This window comes from Kryptolebias marmoratus, linkage group LG10 (assembly GCF_001649575.2).
Source record: "Kryptolebias marmoratus isolate JLee-2015 linkage group LG10, ASM164957v2, whole genome shotgun sequence".
NCBI lineage: Eukaryota > Metazoa > Chordata > Actinopteri > Cyprinodontiformes > Rivulidae > Kryptolebias > Kryptolebias marmoratus.
In genome coordinates, this window is record NC_051439.1 from 15,596,371 (window position 1) to 15,623,734 (window position 27,364).

At 41.2% G+C, this 27,364-nt stretch overlaps 1 protein-coding gene across 2 annotated transcripts in view; it reads right to left on the bottom strand.

Moving 5' to 3' along the window:
* The window catches only part of LOC108236275 (AT-rich interactive domain-containing protein 1B), a 156,158-nt gene that overhangs the window by 18,962 nt on the left and 109,832 nt on the right, over positions 1 to 27,364 (bottom strand). For both annotated transcript variants that reach the window (XM_017416831.3, XM_017416840.3), the window contains exons 6-8: positions 15,903 to 15,989; positions 13,097 to 13,276; positions 5,363 to 5,678 (exon numbers count right to left, since the gene is read on the bottom strand). In XM_017416831.3, coding sequence (XP_017272320.1) covers positions 5,363 to 5,678; positions 13,097 to 13,276; positions 15,903 to 15,989 — 583 coding nt within the window. The remainder of the gene's footprint in view (positions 1 to 5,362; positions 5,679 to 13,096; positions 13,277 to 15,902; positions 15,990 to 27,364) is intronic.

The following is a 27,364-nucleotide window of genomic DNA, read 5'->3' on the forward strand; positions in this document are numbered from 1 at the left end:
CAGCACATCCATCTTGCTCTTGGGCACCTTTGTGCTGACAAAAAAAAAAAAAGTATCCTTTTGCTGCAGAGAAAGAAAGGGTGAGTGAAGGAGGAGAGGAAAGAGAGGATGGAAATGAGGGTGACGAAGAAAAGGAGAAGGGGAGGGAAATTAAGGCAGGAGGAAGCCTGAGTGGTGTGTATACGAGCCCCTGGTGGACCGTTGGGGGGCGTATTTTTAGCTCAAGGCCTCAGAGCTGGAAGAAATTGCTGTTCCATAACACACACACGCGCACACACACACAGAGAGTAAAAAATACAAAACATCTAACATGAACAGGCCAGAGCTCTTGTATTTTGTTTTGGAGTTTTTTTTTTAAAAAAAAGGAGAAAAAGTGCATCAAAACCACTATTTTTAGTTCGCTGGACACAAATTGGATAACTTAGCCTTAGAGTTTCAAAGATATACTAAACATCAGACAAAAAATATGTTTTTTATACTCTGGTTGCTTTCATTGTTCTCTTAAAAATTCCATTTAAATGTTACACCTTTACTGTTCAACCTGATCCACCGATTCCTAATTTCACACACACACCTAAACACTCATCCTTGTATTTCTTTTCACTATTTAGTCCATGTGTGAAGGGCATCTGAGAAGGCCACTATCAAACCGTGAGGAGAGAGTGTGTGTGTGTGTGTTTGAGCTTGTCCTTGTGTTAGCTCCGTTGCCAAGGGGATGCCATGGTTACGAGGTGCCAGCCAACCAGCTGACGGTTTCTCTCTAGAAGTGGCAGCGCCTTTGTCCTTCATTCGTGCTGACAGGCCGCGCCAATGCCTCCCAGTGCAGCTAACTGGACGAGACAGCTGAGGCGCTGGGACTGCAGGAGCGTGTGACGGCTGAGAGGCCCTCCCTATCGATCCCTCTGCTCGGTGCGTGTTTAAGTGAGGAAAGAAAGAAGCGGTGCGAGAGGCTGGCTGGATGGAAGGATGGAGTGGATCGGCTGGAGGCTATGAATTATATATGGACCCAATCTGTTCTCAGGGCAGCTTGGGCTCGATGCTTCCCCAAACTTCTGACTCAACTCACCATCCACACTCACAAACACACACAAACACTACGGACCAGAATAAACCAAACACAAAAAAAATAGAAGGACAGCTTTTAACATATTAAATCCAGAGAAAAGCCCCCCCCCCTCCCCTGCCTTCCAAACATCAAACAGCTCAGGATGGATGGATGAAGGAGAAGCCATTTATTTTGCCCATCTAATGAAAGCAGAGCGCTCCGCAGCGCTGCCAAGACTGCGAGCGACAAAGCGCCACAGGCAGCATCTTCCGTTCTTGACATTCAAGCGCTGCTCTTATTTATTTAGCAAATTTACTTACTAAGGAGGTCAGAAATGAATTATTTGGCGAGGATTTGCCTGCGAGCACTTTCCTCTCCTCTCTTCTTCCCTCATCCAACATTTTTCTCCCTTCAATTTCCTTTTTATTTATGGCGGTTTTTTTTTTCTTCTGAGCTTTGCTCTTCTTCAACTAAGTGCTTATTTTTACGACAGCTCGCCTGTTCCTATAGCTCCAGGAACTTTTTGCAGAGAGTCGCCGGTAGCGCTGGAAAGACATTTGTAAAGCCAATTTGATCCTCAGAAGCTGCTGCCAAGAAAAGCTTATACCTTTTAATACTTTGTGTTCTTCTCTCTCTTTTCCAAAAACACATCAATCTCCAGCCCCCTAAAATCCCGTTGTGCACCTCTCTTCCAAAAACGCTTATACTTCCTCCTAGTGAGGACTGTCAGTGTTATTTAAACATATCACGCTGACAACTGGCAGCTGACTATCCTTCAAAAGTAGTCTTGTTGTGACAGTGATACTATTTTACAGCAAATTAGCCACATTTGGCAAATTTGCCGTTCTCGATTTAAGGGATTAGATCTGCAGAAAGAGAGTATCAGAGTCAGAAGACATTTAAAACTTTGTGTGCCAGTTTTACAACTAAAGCAGGAGGAACAGGAATATTTTCCATGCTTTAGGTCTCCAGGTCAAAACTCTTCCCCGTCAACCATATTAAACTGATTAACCAATAGAAGTGGGACATTTGTTTCTAATTCCAGCCCTCTGGTGGGTGGAGGGGAAACTGACACGGCTCAGGAGGAAACAAAAACACTCGATACGCCACACCTAATGAAGATTTAATCTCGACCCACGCCTGCAGCCATGGGATGCCAGAAGTGGCCCTCCTCTGTTCATTTGAAATTCCTTTCACTCAGTGTAATGAAATTGGAGTGTGTTTACTAATGTCTGAGGGTGTGTGTGTGTGAGAGAGAGTCAGAAGGGGACACATATGAGGGATGAGGGGGCAGAAATGTAGAGGATTATTAGTGAGGATGAAGCAAAGGGACATGTGTAAGAAAATGAGAGGAAAGAAGCAGAGCCCAGCTTAAATTTAACTAACTAGCTGCTTATTTTGGAAGGTTTAGTAGTGGGTGTCTGTGGCAACCGGCGTTGATTCATCAAAGAGGAAAACTAGACACATGCTTCGACTAACAAGTTGTTTCTCAGATGGAGAAGTCTGAATGTTTCACAATGTTGCAGAGATCTGGAGCCTTTAACTGCAAGTTTTCGGAGGCCAATTTTCTCCTGATCTCCTTCAGATGTTCTAAAGTGGGATCTGAGGGAGAAAAACATAACAAGGTTGTGTTGGAGACAACGGAGAACAAAAGGCAAATTGGAAAGAAGAAAGGCTGAGTGAGATAAAACAGTCTGGGTAGGATAATAGACCTGCACAAAGATGACAAGGGCGATACAGTCGGGAGAGTTGGTAAAAAGAGTGAAACAGGTGGGAGGAGAGAGAGGAGAAGTAGACGTGGAGGGATAAAAAGGGGAGAGTTAGCAACAGCAGATGAGAAGAAAAGTGAGTGTGAGACAGATAATCTCGCACAAAGTTGTCTGCAAAAATGTCCGTTACAGCAAATTTTTATGGCACGTTTCAAAAAATTTGCTTTCTGCCAAAACACTAAATTCTACTTTTGGAAAATAAATAAAGAAGGCAGCAAAAGTAGGACAACTTATTTACATTTTTAAACACTGATTTGTTTTGGCATCCAATTGTCTCATCGAGTGAGGAAAATTTTTCACACTAGCTGGGTTATACAAACCCTCTGTCATAAACAGTCTAGTAAAGTGATGTTGTGATCTGAATAAACACTGTAAGAACTGGGAAATTTATGAGGACGACAGAAAGGAGAATAAAGGGGCAGAATTTTAACAGAAAATTAGTACAAAACCCCTTCAGTGAATTTGACTTTTTGCTTGCTATGCAGTCTGTGAGGCATAGCACGACACCTTCCCGACTACTTCATGGAAATGAAGACAAAATACCCAACACAGGACACCTTTCACAGCTGATAGTGAATCAAAATGGATCACTTTACAGCAAACTGAGTTAGAATGAGAGCGAACAAGCCTTCTCCTCCAGCAGCTCCACAGTGAGCGACACCTCTCTGGTGTCTTGGTGGAGAGACTGACAGGCAGCCTCATTGGTCCCAGCAGTGGGGATCGTGTCATGCCACTTCTTATTGACAGCCCAGCCATCTCTTAATAGCTTGTTCAACATTTGCATTGGTGCCTGTCTGCATAAGTGTGTGTGTGTTGCAGTGGACCCCCTGATGCACATAATTAATAATACACATTGTCAGGCACTTGCAACCCTCCCCAGTACTCAACAGGAGTGTGCGTCTGCTCAGGATGTTGAATGTGCTCTCTTGCTGCTGCTGTAAGAGGTATTAAAAGTCGCCTGTTATGATCTTAATGACAATTAAAATTATATCATTGATGACGCCTTTGGTTTTCTGCAAGTGAGGACTTTTTGTGATTTACTATAGATCTGCTTAGAAAACTGTCAATATGACACAACAGCATTCATACACAAACACAAGAGAATGAAAGTTACATATGTAACTACGGTTCTATTTCATGCCTACTGACCGCCAGAGGGCAGTGCTGAAAGCAATGAATGACTAATATCAGCGATGTCACAAGGAATCCTGAGCACATAACTCACTGAGGAGACCCCGAGGACCCTTGCAGAAGAACCTGGCCCAGAGGATGAGGCGTGGCCACATTAACACTGGAAAATCTGGTGAACGAGCTTGGGGAAGCCTATGATGCAGCAGAACATATGGTTTCCAGTGGAACCCCCTTCATAGCTGCCCAGGAAGCAGAGGCGCTCCTGGTAGAGTGTGCGTCCTGCACCGTTGGCGTGGCAGATGACATCCACAATCCAGTGGGAGAGACACTGCTTGGAAAGAGGACAACCTAACCTTGGACCTCCATAACACAAGAACAGCTGATCTGAGCATCTTATATCCACGGTAGCTGCAATGAATGCCTCCAGCACCCTCACTGGGCACAATAACTTGGACCTATCCGTGGCCACTCCTGACATAGGCTGAAATCTTGCCAATCTCAATGGCTGGTTACAATGAGAACAGGATAGCATTTTATTGTGTGAGAGGTGGGCAACACCCTGGACAGGTCGCGAGTCCATCACAGGGCCACATAGAGACAACCAGCCATTCACACTCTCACCTAGGGACAATTTACAGTTACTAATTAACCTAACATGCATATTTCTGGTCTGTGGGAGTAAACCCTTGCATACATGGGAAAATATCCAAATTCCAACTAGAAAGGCCCCAGGCTGGAAGGGCCATCCTGCAACCTTCTCGCTGAGAGGTGACAGCTCCAACCACTGCGCCGCCCTAGGAAAAACATTCCCCAGCATAAAGAAGTGGAGAAACCCCCCGCTCCACTTAGGCGACAGCCATGTTTTCACAAGTTTCCCTGGCAGGGTTCAGGAAAAGTTTACTGCCCACACAATCCCTCAACAACTTCCATGTGCAGCACCACAAGCACTCATATCGTCAAAGTCTGAGGGAAGAATAATAACCCTAAACTCTAACAGTGTTACAGCATCAAAGTACTTTTTATTTATATGTGTGTGAAGAAGCTTGCTTCCATCATCATTTCTGGTGTTCTCACAGTTAAAACTCAAGTTTACTTTTTCTCCTTTTATGTGTTGACTGTACAGTATTCATTCCACCCTGCCTTCTCACAAGTGAATATCTGAGTTTCTCCCCAGTAAATGGCTCTGAAATCAAAATGTCAGACACTTTATGAAATGTGTGAAGAAATAAGGGTAGGGTGGCTCACAGAAGAGTGAAAGCCCTGAGAGAAAACTTGGGAAGTCACTTAGCAGACAGTAATACAAGATAAAAAATGATCACTGGGCTCTAATTCTAATATAAAGTTTGCAGTGGTCTATATGTTTTAACAGTCTAAAGTTCTTGTTTTTTTCCCCCAGAGGATCTAGCTGTGTTCTTACCTGTTGTGAACTGAGTTAGCAGAACCAGGCATGCCAGCTGCTGCTCCTTCCTGGGACTTGCGGTTACCCAAAGAGGGAGGACCCATTCCTGGCCCTGCTGACTGTGGCATGCTGGGAGAACTGGGACCCATAGATGGGTACGTCCGATTCTGGCTGCCTGGGCCAAGGTTGCGTCCTCCAGGTACTGGCTGCCCAGGGCCCTGACCATGCATGGGACTGGTAGCGTTCATCTCTAGACTGTTAGTCATGCCGGGTCCAGGGCTGCTGTAGCTGGTACTGACTGCCCCGCTGTAGTTAGAGGGCCGAGGGTAGTTACCTAAAAAGAAAATATGGGATAATTAGCTTGCTAAACTTTACAACTGATAAAAATGTACACATAAAAGAGCGTCCTTCCAAAATTAAACAGTTGGCTGACAACAGTTGAGACTTTTTTTCTTTGAATTTAATGGACTAAATGACTTCTGTGAAATATAATAATTGCATGTGGGCTTTTTAAATCACCCCGTTTGAGAGGAATGGAGTGCGCTTGTCAGCCTATGCTTTTAGAAGTACAGCAATGACAGACAACAATTTCATCCATCTAGAAAATAAAACTGACAAGTGAGAAATGAAGAAAATGTAAATAGCAGGACTAAATTCTTATTCATGACCTCTACAAAATACAGTTGGAGAAAGAAAAAAAAAAAAAAAGAAACCCTATATGGGGTGTGTTTCTGATGACATTTTTCACAGCTGCAGGTTGCTGGATAGCCCTGGGAACAATTTCTGAGCTTAAGGCTGACTTTGTGAAACACTTGAGAGGAGCTCTAATCTGCAGTAAATGCTTTCTTGCTGCCCTGGAGTGCCACGCGACCATGATGCCAGAAGCTTTCCTAAGGCACACTTAAACCCCTCCATTTTGGCTTTAAAACCTCAGCTTGATTCCAACTGGAACGCAAGCTGAAGGAGAATCACCACACTGGCAAATACAACACGCATATACATTCAGGCACTCTACAAGACACCTATTCTACATGTGAGAGCTGTGCACACCCCTATAAAGAGCAGAGTATTCCCTCTGCAGGCTCTGAGCCTTTTCGACTGATATTCCCTCCCCGGGACAAATGCTCCGCAAAATAGAAATGAAAAATGTGGCATCCTCCATTGTAAAGGGGACTATTTATTTTGATTTGATTAAGGGTGCTTTAGTTGGGCCTCACTGCATAATCCTCTGAGAATATGTCTGGAAAAGGGGATCAAGTCCCTTTAAAACCTGAAGGCTTTTCTGCACACTCAAACGAGAGAAAGTTAAATGACAATATTCCACACGGGGGGGAAGAACAACTCTGAAAATGGAAATGGCTTCCCACTGTCCTCGAGTTGCTTCAGTGAAGGCACTTTCCACATGACATAAGCTCGTGAGCCCAAAAGAGACATAAGCAGCAGAAGGTGGGAAAAGAAACAAAGAAGAACAAACAAATAAAAAAGGAAAGAGAAAAAAACCTTGAGATAGGATTTATAGTGAATGGAAATAAAAGTCTTTCCCATAAAGTCAGCAACTCTGCTTGAATTTGTCCAGACATTGAGATGAAATCTACTATGGGAGATGGGGGAAAAAGAAGCGGATTATTTCTGGGAAGGCTTTGGTGAGTCGGTGAGCTGAGTGCGGCTGACACCTGTCAAGGATTTTGGGGCTGTGATAGGGGAGCGTTCAGCAAGAAAGGATGTCTGGTAACGAACACAGGAGGAAATGTATGCTGCTCCACTGTGTGAATGCAAATATAATACATTGGAGACCATACAACCACTGAATGACACATTTCCATATTTCTAAGATTCAGAAGTGACTGTCTGCAAGGCTGCGGTAAATCCTGGGAACACTGCCCTGTAGCCTCTGTGCTCTCAGCTCAGCTGGATGGGGTTGCTGCAGATGAAAAAGGTCCCAGCCAGCAACCTCTCTCAGCCCTCTTTGGGCAGCTGTTGAGACCCATGGCTGCAGGCCATGCATTCTCAATCGCCTGGGCGGACACTGTGGTTTTTGGAGCTTGTGACCGATTGAGGCTCCAGCTCGCCTCCTGGGGACTTGTTTGTGTCATACAGTCCCATTTGGACAATCTGCTTTTTTTTTTTTCTTTCCTGGCAGATGGGATATAGCCCTAAATGTTCCAAAATCAGAAGTGAGAGTCTGGAAATTTCCATGAGTGTGTTTTCAAGTTTTTGTATGGGTGGTGGGATGCTGAGCCAAGTGTAACCAAAAAGACTACAAATGTGTCATCAAGTTAGCATGAAGCATCAAGAAAGCTTATTAGTTTTTATGTAATACAGTCAAAATGCCCTGGTTCTGAGCTATAATTACCTTGGCTGAGATGAAGACAGGGTAGCTGTGGGATAAGGTTAATGCAAAGCTTTTTAATGAGACTCTTGCTCTGTCCTGACAAGAATGATTCTCTTCCTGAAGGACTGGTGTGCTGCCAGAGTGCTTCTTCAAGGACAGATAGCGTACTAACACATTTAAAAAAAAGAGAGAGACTGAAAGCTTAGCTTCAAACTCCAAGGTGTTATCTTTAAATGCTTTTAAAGACTTAAGAGGTGCAAATTCATTACAACAGAAGAAGAGGTTGGATCATTGTTGAGCTAAAGTTCAGACTAATGCTGAAAAAAAATGAAGGAATTAGGATGCATTTATAGAGCTAAAATAACATGGTCATCAATCTAAAAATGACAGATGGCCAAAATATGTCAATCCTCACTTGGAGTTCTTTAAAATGCTTAATTTAGAAATAAAAATAAATTGTTTATTTTAAGGATGACAGTTTTATTTAAAGACTTTTAAATCTTACTAATGTTTAAACAAACCATAATGCGAGCTGATCCAATACACATGTTAGTATGAATGCACAGAAATGTGCCATCTACCATTTACAGTTTGTGCATGTTGCTCCTATTGCTCTGGAATATAATTAAGCAGGGACACAAGGAAAAGAGGACAAGGAGAATGCCATTTCTTATTCACACCTTCTTGTGTCCTTGTTGCTCAGTCTTGGTTTCCAGCATTTGGTGCCTTTGGGGAGTCTTGGTGATATTTATAGCACGATGGAGGGGAGAAGAAGGAGAACTCACGGTGCTTCGTTCACAATTACACGGAAATTCCCAGAATGGTCACGCATACATCCGGCGCCGAGTTTAATCCCTGCGGTCCCGCAGGAGAACCAGAGTGTGACCGAGGAGATTACTGTCTGCTGCTTCCTCAGCAGACTGGACCAGCCGGAGCTAACAGCCGAAGCAGTCACTCTCCTGTCCACGGTGGAATAAGGTATGATGGTGCGGCAATGTGCCCTCAGGTCCAGTGAACTTCATCAGTAAGGAGTGGAACGCAGATTACATGGCCACATGCTTGAGCTGCCAAGTACAGGAGCCTGTGCAGGCTGTCTGTGTCCAAATGTGGATAAGCACAAATAAAAAACGAATAGCAGCAATTTATTTCCTTCTTTCTTGTAGTTGTAGGCAGATGATCGGATTCTCTTATTGTGTAGAATTATTACGTCTGTTTAAATAAAACCGTTTATTCTGTTACTCAGCAAACAAAAACCCTGAAAACATGTCAGTCAAAACAACAACAAAAAAAGATAATATAGAAAGCAAAGTTCAGATTTCTTAATGTGCTTTAAGACTCACTATTCATTGCTATAATGCTGGAATAGATAGTTGTTTTTGCAGCATTTCTTACTGCCCGAGGCCCCCACATCCTCTCTCAGCCACCTCAGCACCTTCCCCAGCAGGATTTCTGAGCCACAGCCAGGCTGAGGTGCAGCTTGGGGCCACCAAACTCCTCACACTGTCAATTTCCTCCGAAGACTTACTCTTTCCTCTAGGCACTGGCTTGAGTCATGGGTTTTCCTTTTTTTTATACGATTTAAATTGCAGCTCAGGCAAGGCACCATGGCTTAAAAGTCCTGTCTGAAGCATGGTCATTACCAGCGGAGTGCTTAACCCCCTTAAGGGAGTAGAGGGAGCAATGCAATGGGTGGGGAAAAAAAGCTGAGCTGAGACAGGCTCCAAATCTCTTTCCTGTAATGGTATAATATCCTCCTACACAGTCTGATTGTGTCTGCTGTTCTCACCACTCTGGCTCTTAACCAGGTCCAAATGCATGTCCTGAAAACAGCTGTTGGAGTCACCTGAGTCCTAAGAAGGGACCGATAGCAATACAAACATATCAGTTTAACTTTGGATGAAGAGGGGCTTTCAAAGAACAGCGGTAAACATTTAGCAGCTTAAATACCGTTTGAAATCGCTGAGCAGTCTTCCAACTGCGTGAACTCGCTCAGACAGCGAGAAAATAGGAAAATGGAAAAGTTTGCAACTTCAGTTTGCATAATGTCATAGGGTTACAAGCTCATCTAACAAAAGCATACAAAATAATCAAAGTAGTTTTTGGTAAAAGCCCATTTCGTTCTGTAGTTTCACAAATCTTATTCAAGTTATTACACAATCTCCATTGTTGTGCACCCTTCAAAGTTACAGAACACATGACAACTCTTTTATGCTTTAGTGAACTACAAAGAGTCTTGCAGTGTATGGCATTGCTGAAAATGTTATATCACACACTGCACAGAGAAACTCGGAGCTAAAGCTCTCTCAGCACAGACAGGCCAATAAAAACAGCCGAGCAGAGTTCAGGGACTTGGAGTGAGATTTTGTGCTGGCTAATTTGTTCATGCACTGGGGAGAGGGAAAGGAAGCAGATGGAGCTGTCATTAAGAACAATGACCAGCAGCTGTCTGCCCTGTTCGACACACTCAGACCCCTGACCTGGTGCTGGCTATGTCCTGGAGTCCCTGTGAATCCTGTAGATCAGAATTACGACTGAGTTTGTAACAAAGTAAAGACGACATAGATAGCAAAAGTTATCAAAAGTTATCTGCAGGCGTTCGATCTCGACTCAATGCAGTGGGAGATTTTGTAACATGATAACCATAATTTTGTTTCTGGACAAAAAAACAAAAAACAACCCCTCTCTGAAAGCAGTTTGTGGAATTATTCAAATGTTTTTTATCTTTTTAATACAACAACAATCTTTTTCTTTGCGTTACTTTTAAAGCTCTGTTATTATTGGCTGCTACTGAAAGGTGAAGATGGATGATGATGGCTTTGCCCACGTCTGTGTGCCTGTGTCTGTTTGGTACTAAAATATCTCATGAAACACTGGCCAAATTTTAATGAAACTTTCAGAAGTAATCATTGAACATACATTTACACCAGATTAACGTTTGGAGTCAATCCAATTCAAGATGACCGCAACAGCTAATTGTCATTAGCCAACACCAAAATGGCTACAACTTAGTTTTACAAATATTGAGCTACAACTTGATGTGGTAGTAGCTGCATGTCCTTCACAGCACATACTCTGATGTTTTTATGATGTTTCATGAGATGGTGCATAATTTTATTTTCAAGGTTTGACCAAAAACGGCTACAACTCTTAGTCTGAAACTGGCTTGGGTGTATTTTAGCAAGCACAGTCATGATAAAAATCAAGTATGCCTTCTTTTCAATTTTAAGTTTTTACGCAAAAGACTTGGTACAAAATTCTGGTTCCTAACAGGACAAAATAAGCAAAAGACAACCTCAGAGGAACAACACAAAGCTTCAAGTTGTGTCATTAAACTTAGCCGACTTGCTGTCTGAAAACATCCATGAGCATCGATGCAATATAGAAGAGGATCGGTTACAAATATTTCTATATTTAAATTAGATTATACAAATGTTATTCCAATGCATATAAACTATACACTGTGTGAGTGAGATGAGGAGACAGCAGGCCTGAGCTGCTCTGTTTCTGATGGGTACATTGCTCCTGTCATCCAACCGAGATTTCACGCTCATCTGACTCCGGAGCTCCTTCCAGGCCAGTCTGCCTCGCTGTCGCTCTCTGCTTACTTAATTTCTCTATTTCTCTTTGCTTACTGGGCTGTCAGCCCAGCCAAAGTCACATTAAGAGATAAGAGTGGGAGGAGAAGGGAGACCAAATACCAAACGCATTAGGGTTATTAATCAACATTAACAAATGTGAGGGAGAGACCGCAAATTTGGAAAAACACAAGCACGGATGGGTGCATTTATCAAGGTGACACATTAAAACTCGCATTTACCAAAACAAAAAAAATACCACAATGTTTCTTCTGGTGCGTTGCCAAAGGCAGGAAATAAAGTGCAACAGCAGACGTCAACATTTGTTTGATGGTCGGGAGTTGCACGTTGGAGTAACAAGAACGAATAATGCTTCATTACAGAGAATGATCTTGACATTTTTTTTCCTCAGAAATTTCCTGGAATGTGATTGATTTTTTTCCCCCCTCTTGAGTATCGGAAAAAGCTTAGACTAATGGCTGATGGGACTGATTTTTTTGAAAGGCTCATCAAACAGGCCTACTTTCTGTGATATACTGACCTAAAGACTACTGGTGGGAGAGCCATTTAAAATGAAGAAACAGACATTTATGTTGTTTCTACACTGATAACTCTACATTTATGTCACATTTTGGGGTAAGAACATCACATTTATGTTTATTCTTTTACAAACAATACATAACTCTGAAATTATTTTGAATACAAATAATGTGTTTTGGTACAAAAATCTTCAAAATGGAATAATTCCATTTTCTGTGCGAGGTTTTGAACCAAATATGAAGTTAGTTTTAATTAGTATTAATCATTACTCAATAAATGGAGATCGTCAATCTGTGAATAAAACTTCTGAAACATCAGTCAGCCTTGTCACTTTGGAGCTACCTCATAATCATATGCTGAAAAAAAGATAAGAGGTCCATCCAAGTTTTAAGTGTCTCATGAATATTTCTGAGTCACATTGGTTTTTAATGTCCACCATGAGACCCACCACTCTGGAGGACAGATGATGGCTCCACCTGAGCATGTGTGTGTGTATGTGTGTGTGTATGGGAGTCATAGTTGGAAGAAACAGATGATGGAAATGTCTTTCAAAATGAGTCTTTTTGTATTTCTAATTAGTAACCTCTCTGACACCACTGACACTGCTGTCAAGGGCCTCAGCGACTGTGGGAGAGGGGGGTCAAATGTCCTCAAGAATGACAAATGGGACTTTTTCCATCTTTAACCCCTCTGAGTTGATAATATGAGGTATTCATCTTCTCAACAGGACTGGTCAAAAAGCTGAAACTGCTCTCTACGAATGTGATATTAGGTGGAAAGCAAGAACTTTTACATCCTTATTCTTGTATCAACTGTGGTTCTACAACACAGTGGAGCACATGGCTAAAACATTGAATAATTTGTTTATGAATGTGTAATTTGTCATGTGAAACCAGCAAAACCCTTACTTGAAATTATTACAGTATATTATTATTATATTATTTATAAAAAAAACAATATAATGTTGTTAATATCTGAAAAAGGCAGCAGCTAAACAGTTAAAAATATATAAATATACCACAAGTTTGTTCAGTTTGTTTCAAAAGAGTTGGGGATCAATAATTAAAAACAGGAAAATTATTTTTAGTCATTTGTTCTATGGTAACATTTAGCTACTCAGATATAATAATTTACATCACTTAAAGCCTTTAAACTCAAAAAAATCTAAATTTTTTTCTGTTGTTTCTTTAAATTACAGCACCAATAATAAACAGGAAAGTTTTCTGGACTCTTCTATTCCTCTTTGTGTAACTGTGTCAAATCGATTGTTGGTATGTTGCATATTTGGAAAAAACCTGCTCTAACCTTGGTGTCCATATTGAGGTCCTTGAGGTCCATAGAGACCAGCAGGGCCACTCTGGGAGTACGAACCCATACCGGGGTACATCGAACCCCCGGGGGATGGGTGGGGGGACATAGGAGGTCCAGACTGTGGGGATGCAAACTGGGAGCCTGACTGGTTTCTCTGCATGCCGGACACGAAACCTGAAACACACGAACAGACAGAAAAGGCGAGGTGAACGTTTTGCTTTTCAAAACTCTCCTGTACTGACTGTAGCCACGTGGTGAACTTTCACCCTTTAACTTGTAGATGCACTTTGATGAGTAATACATCATGTAAAGGGTATTAGCCAAAACATACAGGATGACAAGTAAAAGGATCACTCAACATTAATAAACACACAGAGAGCACTGACTGAATGTTTTTGTTGGCAAAAGCCCAGGTCAAGTACACACCTGCCCGCAAAGATGTATGTAACCGCAAAAGCTGAGTGTACATATGAAAGAGTGGAAATGCTTGAGGTAAAACATGAGCTCCACTCTTCACAGAATAGTTACTGATTTGACCATGGCTACTGTGTTATTCTAAGCCGTTCTGTCAATAGACGTGTCAAAGCCTCTCAGGCCCAAACTCGCCTGCACCATTCAAATTGACATTTGGAGCGATCCTCGCCTGGGCTTCGCTCTTTCAAGCTGAGCCATTCGTTTTTTAAAACCCACAGAAAGGTCTCCCAATCCACCGCGAATGAAGAAAGGTCGCTGGACGGCCATTGAGGGAAGAGAGAGGCTGTGTGGGTGTGGAAATGTGTGAGTTCAGTGTTGCAGATTAGGTGTAAATGGATTGGGTCTGCTCGACTGTAAACTTTGATGGCTATCCGCTTTGTTGAATGAGAGCACGCAGGCCGACTCTTTAGTGAGTTCAGGGAAAGCCAAAGCCGACGCTCGAGTAATTCTTTGTTTCTGCTAAGAGAGCAGGAGAAAATGGGAGGATAGAGGAGGGAGGCAGAAGTTTTAAAATGCTGTTAAGTTTATGATTGCGTGCACATCCACGCAAATATGCATATTTGCGTTTTTGGGTGTGCGGCATGGAGATAAAGAAAGAGAGCAATAAATGCTCAGCATGTTTTTGTGTGTGCGGAAAAAGAGACGAAGGCCAAGACATAAAGAGAGGCAGTGAGAGAGAAAGTGTGTGTGTGGGAGGGAAAGAGTGCAGCAGAGGGAAAGAGCGATTGGGGCCTGAAAGTGCTTAGGCTGCGAGTGCTGGGTTTAAGGAGCGAGGACATTATTGTAATGTTTTGCTTCCATTAGGGTAAGGGGATTCTGGGAGAGAAGGAGAAAAAAATACAGAGTGTAATACCGCACTTTAAATTGCCTGGAAAATGGATGGGGAGAGAAACATTGTGCAGACAGTGCTAAAAGCAAATAACACATTCAAGGATTTTTCTCCCTCTCTTTGCTTCGTTCCCTCAACACACACACACACACACACAAACATAAACCTCTCTCTTTCAGGCTAAGCAAATGGAGCTCTCAGCTGGACAACAACAGGCAGGCGGGAAAGCACGCGAGAAAAAGTGGAGGGGGGAAAAAAAGGGACAGTCAGTGGATTTATGAAAATGAAGAGTAGAGAGAGGCTCTTAGGGAGGCCAGCACTTGAGCAAAGTGGGGCGTGCAGTTTGTGTAGAGGACGAGAAGAGGAAAAAGAGAGAAGGGGGGTTAATCCTTGGAAGAAAAAAACAGCATAAACAACAGCCGGCCCTGTTAACCATGGTCTGCTTCCCTGGACTGGGCTGAGGGGTTTACAGGCATTAGAGAGAAGCATTAAATCTCCAACTTGATTTCATCATGTTGGGAAATAACCTTTTACAGTGCCTCTCTCTCTCCCCGTCCGTCTTCATCTATCCTCTGCCTTTGTCTCCTTGTGATTTTAACTGCTCTTTGGTGGGTGATAGAGAGCAACCATCGTGGTCATTCCATTAAGGCTACTTCCCAGTCTTTCAGGCTTTTTGCAGTGTTGTGTGGATGCAGGTCTTTTTTTCATATGAACAATTTTACCGTTTTTAGTAATACACGTGAAGTAGTCGTAATTGCTGAAATCAACTTCCAGTTTGGCCTTTTGGGTTCATGTAACAAACCTTTGGCAACCCACGCGTGCCAAAACAAATTTAAACAAAGTCCCGGAGAAGTTGGCTGAATGTTGACTGCTATTTGTTTTTTTTTTTTTTACTAAACCACAACTTTTCCTTTATTATGACGTTGGCAACACATAAAAACCTATTCACATGTCATATCTATAAGTAATTGTGTCTGGTTTGGTTTGTTCCCCAGCTCAGTTTATCCCACAAGTATCAAATAACGAACATACTAAAGGTGAAGTTTACTGTTGTAAAGTCAGTAAACTCTTTTTATTTAATCAGTAAAGTCATGTTTTTGTTTTGTTTTGAGAGTTTTGAACTCAACGTCCTCATACCGACTAAATAAAACCTTTCATTACAGCCTCTGTTATTCTCTAAACTTAGCCAACGTACAATTTTTGTTTGCTCTTTGGCCTCTAATCTTCATGCACTCATCGCTGGTGTGGAATGTGGAAAAACACATTGTTTTCATCTGAAACTTTTACTGCAATGTGGATTTTTTTATTGCAAACTGTGTGTGCAGAATACAAGAAATAGCAACATATGTAGTGGTTTATTTAAGAATTTGTCTGCAAGTCCACACACAATCTGGTTTTGCTTGCAGACTTGAAACCCTCTTTATCTCCTGCCAGATATGGCAAAACATCAAGTCCTTGATCCTGGTCATTACTCACATATACACTACATGGACTTACCTCTCTCCTGAGCCATAGGTGAACGTGTGATTGGCAGATGGGCCCCATCTGGTCCATTTCCAGAGTTCTGTGGGGTCATCGTTGAACCTGTAAAGCAAACAGCATCAAAGTTCGAAAATTCAGATTCATTTGACACACGTTCTATTGCAACAAAAGCTGTCATGAGAGAAGAAAATGTTTATCATAAACTGAATTCTCTCTTTGTTTGAAAGTGAGGTCAACAGAAATTTGATTTATATTTACTTTCCATCTGTTTTGCTTGAAAATGGCAGAAAAGTGCACAAAATGATGTAAACAATCAAGCCCTGAAGGACCACTTTTTGTTTGTCTCTGGATTTTTTTTTCAATGGCACATAAGTTACTTGGTTCAGAAAGTTTTCAGTCATTTCAGTGACAAAAGTAAAAGAATGATTTTGGATAGAAAGTCTGATGACAAAATCAGCCTTTGCAGACTCGCATAAAGCTATGTGGCTCACCATTAGTTAAATGACAAATGCACCACAAGAGGACACATCAAGACATTGGATCTAATGTCACTTCTTTGTGTAAGCATTAAAACCAGAGCGGCCCCCTGCAGTAAACCAGGGCCATTTCAGGATCATTGATTCGGCGGTCATTGCAAGTCTTTGGGCTGCAACTGCTCCATCGAAATCCAATAGTGAGTTGAGGGTCTGATCAGGACAATGGCAGACAAAGAGTAAGGTAGATTGATTTGGCCCAGAGGAAGGAAAGAGATGGCAAATTAACCTTTTATCTTAGGATTTAGACAGGAATCAACAAGGAGAGGAAAGGACAGGAGGACTCCAAAGCAGCACTGTTGGTACAGGGCAGTGGTTCAGGTGAACAACTCAGTATTTAATATAATTTAAATGAAATGCAGAAAGCCAAGACATGAGAGATATGTAAATGTTTAGTATGCATAAAAATATACGCCTGAAGTATTAGTTACGAAGTATAGTTAGGGTAATGTATATTAATAATTTATTGCTACAATATCCTTAAATCTCAATGAAGATAAAGCCCTTCTACAGTAGAAGAAACAATTTCTATTATTCAATCACTCAGGAGAATCTGTGCTATTTGAAGATGTGAGTTCACATATGTGTGTATGTGTGCATGTGTGTCTGTCCACACCAGCAGTAATACATGACTGGAGGTGACACACTCTCCACATAAACAAACCCAATTAAGTCAACATAATTGCTTTGCATAAAAATGCATAAACAACATTTCCATCTATCCGCCGCCCACTCACACTCAAGCGCGCACAAACAAGTAACATGCACAGACGTTAAAGTAATTGCACAAACAAGTGTAAATAAACCCACTAAAGCACACAAGAAAGCACATGTAAGAGCACAGAAGCACAGAAGATATGTACTGAAACATTTGCACGCGCACACGTACACATTCACACACGCTCACACAGACCCCCTGCCTCACACCTGAATAGCTCCAGCGGCGCTGCTTCAAAGAGAGAATATTCGATTAGTCTGTCACCATGTTGCAGGAGAGAATGGGAAATATTAGTATGCAAACGCTGAAGCAACTATGAGATAACACGAGAAACACGGCTACGTGCTTTTAAGTGTGTCTGCATGAACGGTGAAACATTATTCTAATGCAACGCTTTAATAAAAAATACAGCATTACATTTAGCTCTGCATAGAAAACTAAAAATAAGTTTAAAGTAAAATAAGTCTTAATATGGAGTGGCTCTACATACTATTTGATCCAATTCATCCAGTTGGAATATCATTCATTTGGGACAAGAAGTTGAAAGGTATTCATTCAACTGCTGAGCCAGCTGTACAGAATGAACAAAGTCCAAGTTACGAACATGCAGGTCACCCCAGTAAGACCCCCTGATCGTATATTAGCCTTGCCAAAGGAAGAGCTACAAGTCACTGATATAAAAACAAAAAAGCTCCTCACAATGCATATAGGATTTCTTTCCAGGTCTATCACCCTGACACTGAGCGTCACAGCCACTTTACAGGATGAAAGGTCCGGGAATATTTCAAAGAGATAAAGACAGAGATAGATAAATACTTTATTGATCCCAAGGGGAAATATGACACCAGGTGATGAATGATGAATTGAATGTTCTAGGATGCATGAGCTAAATATGGAACAGTAAGAAGAGGAGGAACTTTTGTGACAGGATAAGCCCCTGCAGGGCATGCACCAAAACAGATCGAAGAAGTGGCTGATATCAAGAAATCCTAACCTGTGGTTAAAGAAGGTTGGACTAAAGGACAGCATGGTGCCACAAAGAAGATTAAAAAAAGGATCTTCAATACAAGATAGGACCCCAGGTGCAGATGTACAAAGACGCCCAAAGCTCAGCAGTTCAGCACATAAAAGCAGGGTGTAAGATGTGAATAAACAGAATGCCATGCCAAAAACTAGTCTACAGTAAAATGTGTGCTGACAAAGAGTATGGGGAAGACCCAAAATCAGAATGGGAGACACCTCCAAAATTGGTGGAGAATCACAGAGCTAATGGTGCATTCCATTTGTATTTAAAAAGATAAAATTTCAGCATTTCAAGTCTGAAAAAAACCCACTGAAACCCCCCTCGAAGTCTGTCTCCAACTTGAAAGTTCACTTCTGTCAGTTTGTATCTCATTAAATCAGTCACACAGCACTGTGCTACCTTTATTGGAAAATTTGTTGCTACAGTGTTTAAATGGATGAAATGCAGAAAAAACATATAGGCTTTTATTACTAATAATAGTTAGCCTAACCAACCAGACAAACTATAAAAAAAAGAAAGAAGGGACAGACGTAGTGACCCTGAGAAACAACATCAACAACAATAAGAAACAGGAAAACCTGTCGATAAACAAAGAGTTGAAGAATGAAATAGAGAAGTTGTAGGAAGTTAAATTTGTAGTGGTGCCAGTGTTCCTCCAAACACTCGGGGCTGTGACAGACACAAAATTCTGTTATATTGAAGTGGGCTGTAATGCTAAGCATCATGTGTTTGTGTGCCTGACTGAAGCCTTAGGTGTGAAGGGTCATGGCTGCTTGTTGAGGGCAAATTTGCCTGCAGCCCAAGATCAGATGGAGCAGTAGTCGGGATGAAGCATGCCAGCAGCAGTTTGCTGATCCCTTTAACTATAGAAATCGAGCATACGATAAAGGCTAGCCTTTGCATGTGTGAGTGTGTGCAGCGATATATGCCAGACACCTGCTCTGCTGTCAGACTCTGTTTGCCAGGAAGGCAGAGGAGGAGTGGCAGGAGCTTGCTCTGCATGTGTGTGTACACTCCTGTGAAGGTAGGAACAGGGAACAGTGCCCTCTATGCTCCAATAATTCCAGCATATCGCCATGTGAACTGTCACCAGAGATGAAGATTCTGCACAGAGGTGTGTGCATGTTTGTATGAAACAGAAAGAGTTCATTAAGATCGAGAAAATGAAGGATTAAAACACACAGAGGACCTGTCTGAGAAAAGAAAACTGAAAAACAGATGTTTTAGTATAGTTAATGACAAGTAATCCTCAACCTGCTCCCTTCTTTCTCTCCAGTAAATGGGTAAACTTTGTAATTATTGCACAACCAATTACTGTGCAAACAAAGCCTCTTCTCACTTTTTCCTCCCTTCCCTTCCTTTATCCTCTCCTCTTCATAATTTTTAACAAGGTGCCATTAAATAATTATGTCCGAATAAAACAAACAAGCTCCACAGTGAGTCCTGGCACTTTTAATCCACACCATTAATAATTCATGGGCTGGATCTTTTGACGTGCAGTTCTTCTCCGTGTGCTGCCGAGTGAGGAAAAAGGAGAGAGCTAAATGTCAGCAGGAACTGACTGGATACCTTTCTCTGCCTGCAGGAAAAAAAATGTCTTTGCTAACTATGAATAAAAATGTAAAACAAATAAATATTATGGAAATGATTCAAAGATTGAGGAGCCAGAGCCAATAAACTGTGTAAAACAGTATAAAAGAAACAGACATCTTTTCAGTTTTGTTTTTGCTTGATTTTTAAAGCTGTGTTGCATTACTATTAAATCTGAAGAAGGAATATTTAAAAAAAGACAAGGTCCTCAACACCAGAGCAGCCATCCTTACAGGCAACCAGTATTAATATTAATGACTACGGCTATTTATAGCACCATACTTAACAAAAAGTAATTATAGGCCTGATAAACTTAAGTACATAATTAATTAATTACAATGTAGTTTGTTAATGATAAACTGCACATATTAACATGTAAGAAATTTAAGTCATGTGGAATTTGCTGTGATGTTTTATGTTAAATTGTGTCTCTCGCCTTATTTTTAATTGCTAATTCATCTCATCAGGTTTTGACTTGCTCCAAAAAAATAAAAATAAAATAAAAATGTGTGTAAACATGGCTATAAGGATGTGTAAGGTCATCACACTCATTTTGTATTTTTCCTTAAGAAAACCCTGTGGGAAAGGTGTATTTTTTCTATTTTCCCTCATACATGCTTATGATTTTTACAGCTGTCCTGATTTTGAGAGTGAGCAAACTTTATACTGATTTAAATATTTATACTCACTTTCTGTGCAACAGGTGGTGATATAAACCCTAACCACCTGGCCACACACTTCTACTGTAAATGCAATATATATATAGTCCTTTGTTAAAAAAATATCTCGATATGAGTTTGTTAGTGTTTTGGGTGTTTTTAAAGACCCATTATTCAGTTTTTATTAACTTGTTAGTTTAAGTAGTTTGTAATTGGAGCATTAGTGTATTTTCCACCTTTGTGTAATTTTCTGTTTTTTTGTACTTTTTTAACTGTGAGAGTATGCATGCTTGAAAATGTTCTCAGTTCAAGGCTAGGAAACTCTGCTTTTGGTGCATTTTTCTGACAATACCAGCCTCTCTGAAGGCATTAGATTAGAATTTGCACACGTAACATCCTGTATCCCACTGCAGCTTTATCTCTTGTCCACAATTTTATCTATTTATGTAAGAAAAAAAAATAGTAAGTAACACTTATATATACTGTATATTCACTTGAAAATGTTGGTCTTTAAAGATGCAATGGGTTTTTATTTTTTAATTTAGCCTATTGCAATTAACTTTTTCCTTTTTTGTTATTGTCATACATCAGAAGCGTTGATTTAAAAGTTTGACCTTAACACTGCCATGTTGGGCATGCCCTGTTGATTGAGTTTTAGAAAGATGAGCCACGCTGCACAAGAAGCATAAAAATGTGAGAAAGGTAGTGCTTTTAGGAATGCAGCTGAAGAGTCAAATAACTAATTTCCCTCATTGTGAAAAGCCACTTAGCAAACAGCCATTTTCGACTCTTTCCACTTGATACAAGGAAGCGAGACCGAAAGTAATGAGAGTTTGTTGCATTTTTGGAGATAATGCTCCTCAGTAAAAACCACACTTTTAATTTCTCTTCCACAAGGACTGCTGAGGCAACCCTGACTCTCCTTTGAAGAGAGCGAGTGTGGTCTTTGAAGCTGTTTTTCATCACCGTTTCAAACGCAAACGGCGGTGAAGTTCAAAGCCGAGGGAGAACACTTATGGCCGCATTTCTGTTTTGTTTCAGGGCTCTGGGAATAAAAAAAAAAAACTAAAAAAAAAAACTTTAAGAGCTAGGTTTGTGTGTGTCTGCGTGAGTGACGTTGATGAAGAAAGATCAGCCAAATGTTCAATGACAGGACTTATAATTGCTTATGAAAAAGCGGTGCAGGTGTGTTAGCTGTCATGCGTGTACACACTAAAGTATAGCACACTAAGACAGTGAAGTTTTTGTTTGCGTGAATACACACTGCTTGCGTGGACACACACACACACACTTACACACATGTTTTGAGTATTTCTAAGAAAAACAGACCCCCTGAAGCACTGAGGGCCATTTTGGATAAGTGAGGTAAGTGTGGTGAGCACTAATAGTCTGGCATAGAAGAGAAGAGAAAAGGCTGCTTCAGCACCATCTCCTAATACAACCCTCAGGCTATAGATGCACACACACCTGCACCACCCAACAGACACAAACACAGAGGTAATACCCCCTATTTGCCGTGTCTTTAGGGGGAAGAGGCAGATAAACAGCAGGCTCCAATAACGGTGGTTTAGATCTCAATGGGTGCGAGTGAATGCTTCTCCAAGCCGGGGGCTAATGCCAGTTAACTCTCCCTGTGGGGGGACGAACATGGGCCTGCAGTGGCTCGCAAAACAAGCGCTCTCCCAAGATCCTCATTACTTCCAACGCTGAATAGCAACTGTAAGTAAAGAAAAAGTGCAGCTTAAGCTAAAAACAGAAGGAGAGGGAGCGATGAAGCGAGAGAAAGCATGAAAATAGGTGTTGGGGAGGGAAAATAATTGCACACTGTGCTCCGGTTAGGGTTTTCCAGTCGGACAGAGTTAGAATAGGATTTCTCTAAAAGGCTAACGCAGCAAGCTTGTGCTTTTTCCCTCGCCTGTTTTAGCCAATGGTGTGTTTTGTAAATATGCTATTTCTTCGAACAGCTATCAAGAGAAAAAGGAATGCAAAAAAAAAAAAAAAAAAAAGAGGGGGGGTGAAAGTTGGGAAGATGGTGGTGTGGGTGGTGATTTGTGTTTGGGAGGGAGAAGACAAGAAAGCAGGACACAAGAAGAGGGAAAAAGAGCTGGAGGAGAGATGTGAAGAAATGAGAGGGAGGCGCAAAGACAGAGATGTGGATGGAAAATTCTGCCTTGTTCCTCTGTGGGAAGCCTGCACCAGAGCAATGCTCTGAGCGAATAAAGCAGAGACAAACAGCGATGGGGACGAGAGGGTGGGGACGAGGGAATGCAAGACACAAGAGGGAACAGAAGAGAAAGCAAGCATGTTAAAAATAATGAGAGAAAGAGAGGAGGACGGGGACAGCCAGAGGCAGTGTTCCCACCACACAGCCTCTTAGGGAGTAGTGTGACAAGAAAACTCGCCATGTTCCTCACACCCAATGCTGCAAAAACACACAGAAACACTCATCTTCACCCTCTGCTGTTGCCTTCCTGTAACTTTCACCACAAGCAGGAGAAAAATTCAAGTTTTAGTTGAACGTCCCTGTGGTGTTTCCTTTTCTTAATAAAAATGTGTTTTCTCTGTCACCAAGGATGTTGTTTACTGACACTGTTTTTCCAAATGGCCTTCTTCAAGAAAGTCCAGTTCCTTCATGTGTCTGTGCTTGACCTCTGACCCCAGGTCGGAGGAAGAGCAGCACAATTGCACTTGCTTTTATTACCAAAAACAAAAATTGACTGCAATCCAAAGGCTAAGCTGGGGGATGATGAAGGAGAACTAATTTAAAGCCATTTGGAAGAGTCTCGTACATTGAAGCACCCTTTAGCTACTAAAATGGACAGGTCCAACCTTCTCTCCTACCCTTCCTCCTTTCTCTCTCTTCAACTTGCTCTGACCTCTCCATCCTTTTCCGGGGCCCCGGAAGCTCTTGAAGCGAAGCGCAGATAAACAGCTTAAACTCTCCAGAGTGCTCGCCCGCGAGCTCCATTCACCTTATTAGAAGAAAATAAAAACTTGGAGGGGAGGTGAGAAATGGAAAAGAGAGAAGAGGATCGAGGAGGAGGGAAGAGGAGGCAGGCAGTGTTAGCTGGACCTCCAAGGACTTTGGTGTGAAACAAAGACTGAAAAAAAAAAAAGGAAGAATAGAGAAGTGTATTTGTGATTTCCTGCAGCAGACAGAGTAAGCTGGGTTGTGTCCTCTGTGGAAATTAGTAGCTGCACAATGTGGAAAAATAAAGCAGTTTGGTTTTCAAAGGTAGGGAGGCACACAGGCACAAATGTGTCAACACAGACGAATGAAAATATCACCAAAGACTGTACATAAATCTGAAAAAGGCAGTTTTAGTCTAGTCGACTGAATCAGTCAGGGATATGAGCCTACAAACAAACTGAGGCATTCACTTACACTGTTTAAAACTATATGGACAAAGCAAAGCTTGATTGGAAAAGAATTAGATGAAACATAGTGTCATGTTGATTTTAACCACTTTAACCTTTAAAAATTTGGAAATAAATGCTTACTTTGTAAGTGACTTTCATAATGTTTAAATCAAGTAGGGTGCATGAATGTGCCTTGCATTTTGTAACCTAATAGAGATGATTTGCACAGCACTGCAACAAGCATCAACCATTTTGTATTCTCAGTCATCCAGGTCATGCTCCAAAAGAAGGTAAATGTGACTCTTTTTCTTTTACCTCTAATCTAAAAAAAATGTTCAGTTCTGATCAAAGATTAAAAATCTTAGGCTTATAAGTTGTACTAAAAGAGGTCGTTTGAGTCATGTTAGTCACAAGCCCATTCATCAGAAAAACAACAATGTATGAAGTGTTTTAGTCACATGTTTCAACTTTTCACATTTTGAAAAGAGGAGACCGATGCTTCTATAGAGAAGAGAAAGAACATGAAATGGAAAAACAAAGGGGTGGCCTCAGGTTTCACAGCCTTGACTCGACTCCACAGGTGGTTTCTAAACCATTTACACCTGGAAATGTGACAAAAAAAGGAAGTCCAGTTGACTTTATTCAAGCAGTTAGAGTATAGATGGAAACAGAAACATCTTATATTTCTAATTAAATTATGTCCTCTGGAGAAAACACAAAATTAAACGTCTGCTATGTCTGAAAAACTGAAATGATTTAGACTTACATATCAACTTCCACATTACGTTCATAAGCTGTTCTGTTGTGCTAAAAACACACAGCCTTTTATATTTTTATTGTTTTTAAAGGAAATCTCAGTCAATGCTCCTGTTATATACAACTAAAAATATATTTTGGGACATGACAATGATTTGGGGCTGCGTGGAAAGTGTCAAGGAAATTCTACTAAAAATATAGCAGACCAGCTAAACATTTTAAATTGGTTATTTAAAAGTTATTTTAATTTAAGTGTAGTAACATTTCTGGATCTGTGTCTGGAAACATTATTATTTTCATTTTTTGCAGTGGTGAAGCTTGTTGTGGTATTTCCCTCTGTATAGTCTTATCTTCTCCATGTTATCAGTAACAATGTTCTGGGCTGATGACAGCTAAGTTTCTGTGCTGTGTTTGTGTGAAGTTTGATGTAATATGTATCAGATTCAGCCTGGTAATGGATACGTCTTCGACTCATTTTTGGGGAACTGACAGTTCTACTAAGGCTGACAGGAAATGATGCTGCGCTGACAGGCAGTACCTGGAGACAACTTGTCAAACCAGAGCATGTACACACTCAAACCAAGCTGCAAACACTGTTATCTCCACATGGAAATGTTGAGAAAAATACAGTTTTAGAGCTCCAAACATGTGTACATTTTTAGTAGTCCTGCCTGCAGATTCTGATACGAACTTAGAGAGTGTTACAAAAACTTTTTCAGGGATTTTGTGCTCTGACTTCAGCTCTTGGTAACTGATGGCGTATTTTACACTGGTGTTCCCATTTCAGCACTCCATCTGTTTAAATGAGGGACAAATGTCCCTTTTGTTGTCTCTGACGTCTCACCGGAGAGGGAAAATATTTTGAGGATGCTTTGAATTGCTTGAAAGACATCGAAAGGTGGAAGGTGTGTGTGTTTTTGTGTGTGTGCACGTACGAGATAGAGAAAGAAGGGTGTGGGGGGGAACGTTGGCGGTTGAGCAATGTGATTTCTGCTCGACTGTCACAAATCTAGCGCAACAGGAAAATCAATTTGGCCCTGTGTGTGCCTTTTTGGCTCCGGGAGAGAATCCAAATAGCGAGGCGAGGCCCGGATAATGTTACAGTGTATTGGATTTGCTTCATGGAGAGACAGACAGGAGGAGGGAGAGGGGGGGAGAGAAGAGGAAGAGGAGGAGAAGCAAGGAGACGAGGGAATCACAGGCTTTCTGTGGCGCTCCGACAAGATAGATTTGTGCAAGTGAATGGGTGTATGATAGGCTGGCAATCTGTCAGCATACCCCTCTTTAACACTCTTAAAGTGCAACTCTCTCACACACACACACAGTCAAACAACACTGTCACTCATCCATGAGGCATACATACACAGGTAATTTATACGGACAACAATATATATGAAGTGTCAAACCATGAAATACATTTTTCACAGGTATATATGTTGTGCTGCTCTGTACGTTTCCCCTGGTTGCTTTCCGAGATATTTTCTTTTGTGTGTGTGTGTGTGCACATTTGTTTGACAGCCAGGTGAAAACATGACATAATGAAATTGCTCTCCTCTGACCGCTGTCAGGGGGAACGTGTGTGCTCATCCATGTGACATGTCGCATCACTCCGGCGAGTGAGCCTGACTGGTGGCAGACTAACACACAAATAGATCCATATGTATGTGAGCACACAACCTCGGGAAGCTCGGAATAACATTCCTTCACATGCATTCGTCTTTTAATATGATTTTACCTCTAAACCAGCACTGTTCTTTAACTTGTTTTGCATAATTTAATGCTTTAATGGTGAGTGTTTGTGAAAAGTCTGTAAATCTGAAAACAAAACTGCATTACAAACATTTTATTAAAGGCCTAGCATTCACAACAGTTTTAATTCAAGGTGGCCACCACAGCCACGTCTCACAAGATGTGTTAATGCTCAGACTCTGTGTTCAAGATGACTCTCAGCTACAACATAAACTTTACCTCATTATGTGTAATTTTGAGTTTTGTATTGGCTAATGTTGATTAGCTGTGGCGGCCATCTTGAATCAGGTTAACTCAAAAAGGTGATCAGTAGTTGGTGTGCATCCAGTGATTTTTTTTTTTGGAGAGTTTCCTTCAAATCTATCCACTAGTTCATGAGATATTTTGCTAACAGTACATACAAATTAACACAAACATAGGTGAAAACACACAAGGTAAAACATATTGTTGCTCCACCTTTGCTTTCACCGGTGGGCGATAACAATATTTACAAGAAGTTCTTCCCAAACACTCTGAATTACACAATATGGACAGATTCAAGGCACAGTTCCAGTAAAGGACAAATTGGAGAAAAATAATGATAAATAGATAAATCTAAATAATTAAAATGCCAATGAAAGCAGCAAATTTGGACTGCGGTTGTGAAGCAGATCCAATTTAAGGAAATCCTGTGATTCCAAACGGCTAAATGGAGCAGCAGGAATAACAACAAGATATGTTGTGTTTTGATGTTTTTTTTCTCAACTGGAGCCAAAACTAATGCAGACCAGGTCTTCACACAAATGATCAGCTTGTTATTTGTCTGATTTGTCCTCACAGAACCCAAGTTGCTTTAACAGGATTAGCCTAAAAAAACAAACCGTTTCCTCACCGACTCATGCCTAAGTTAACTTGTGGTGAAGTGCTGCAAAGCGGGGAGTTAGTAATCAGATGTATGCTAACCACATTAGTTCTCCTGTGTCTCTCCAACGCTGGCTGCTCCTTGATCTAATTCAAACTGATTGTAGTACAGCCGCTAAAACATGCCAGATGTTACTCACTGCTCCATGCTTTATCACCATTTATTTGGCATGGGGGGGGGGGGGGGG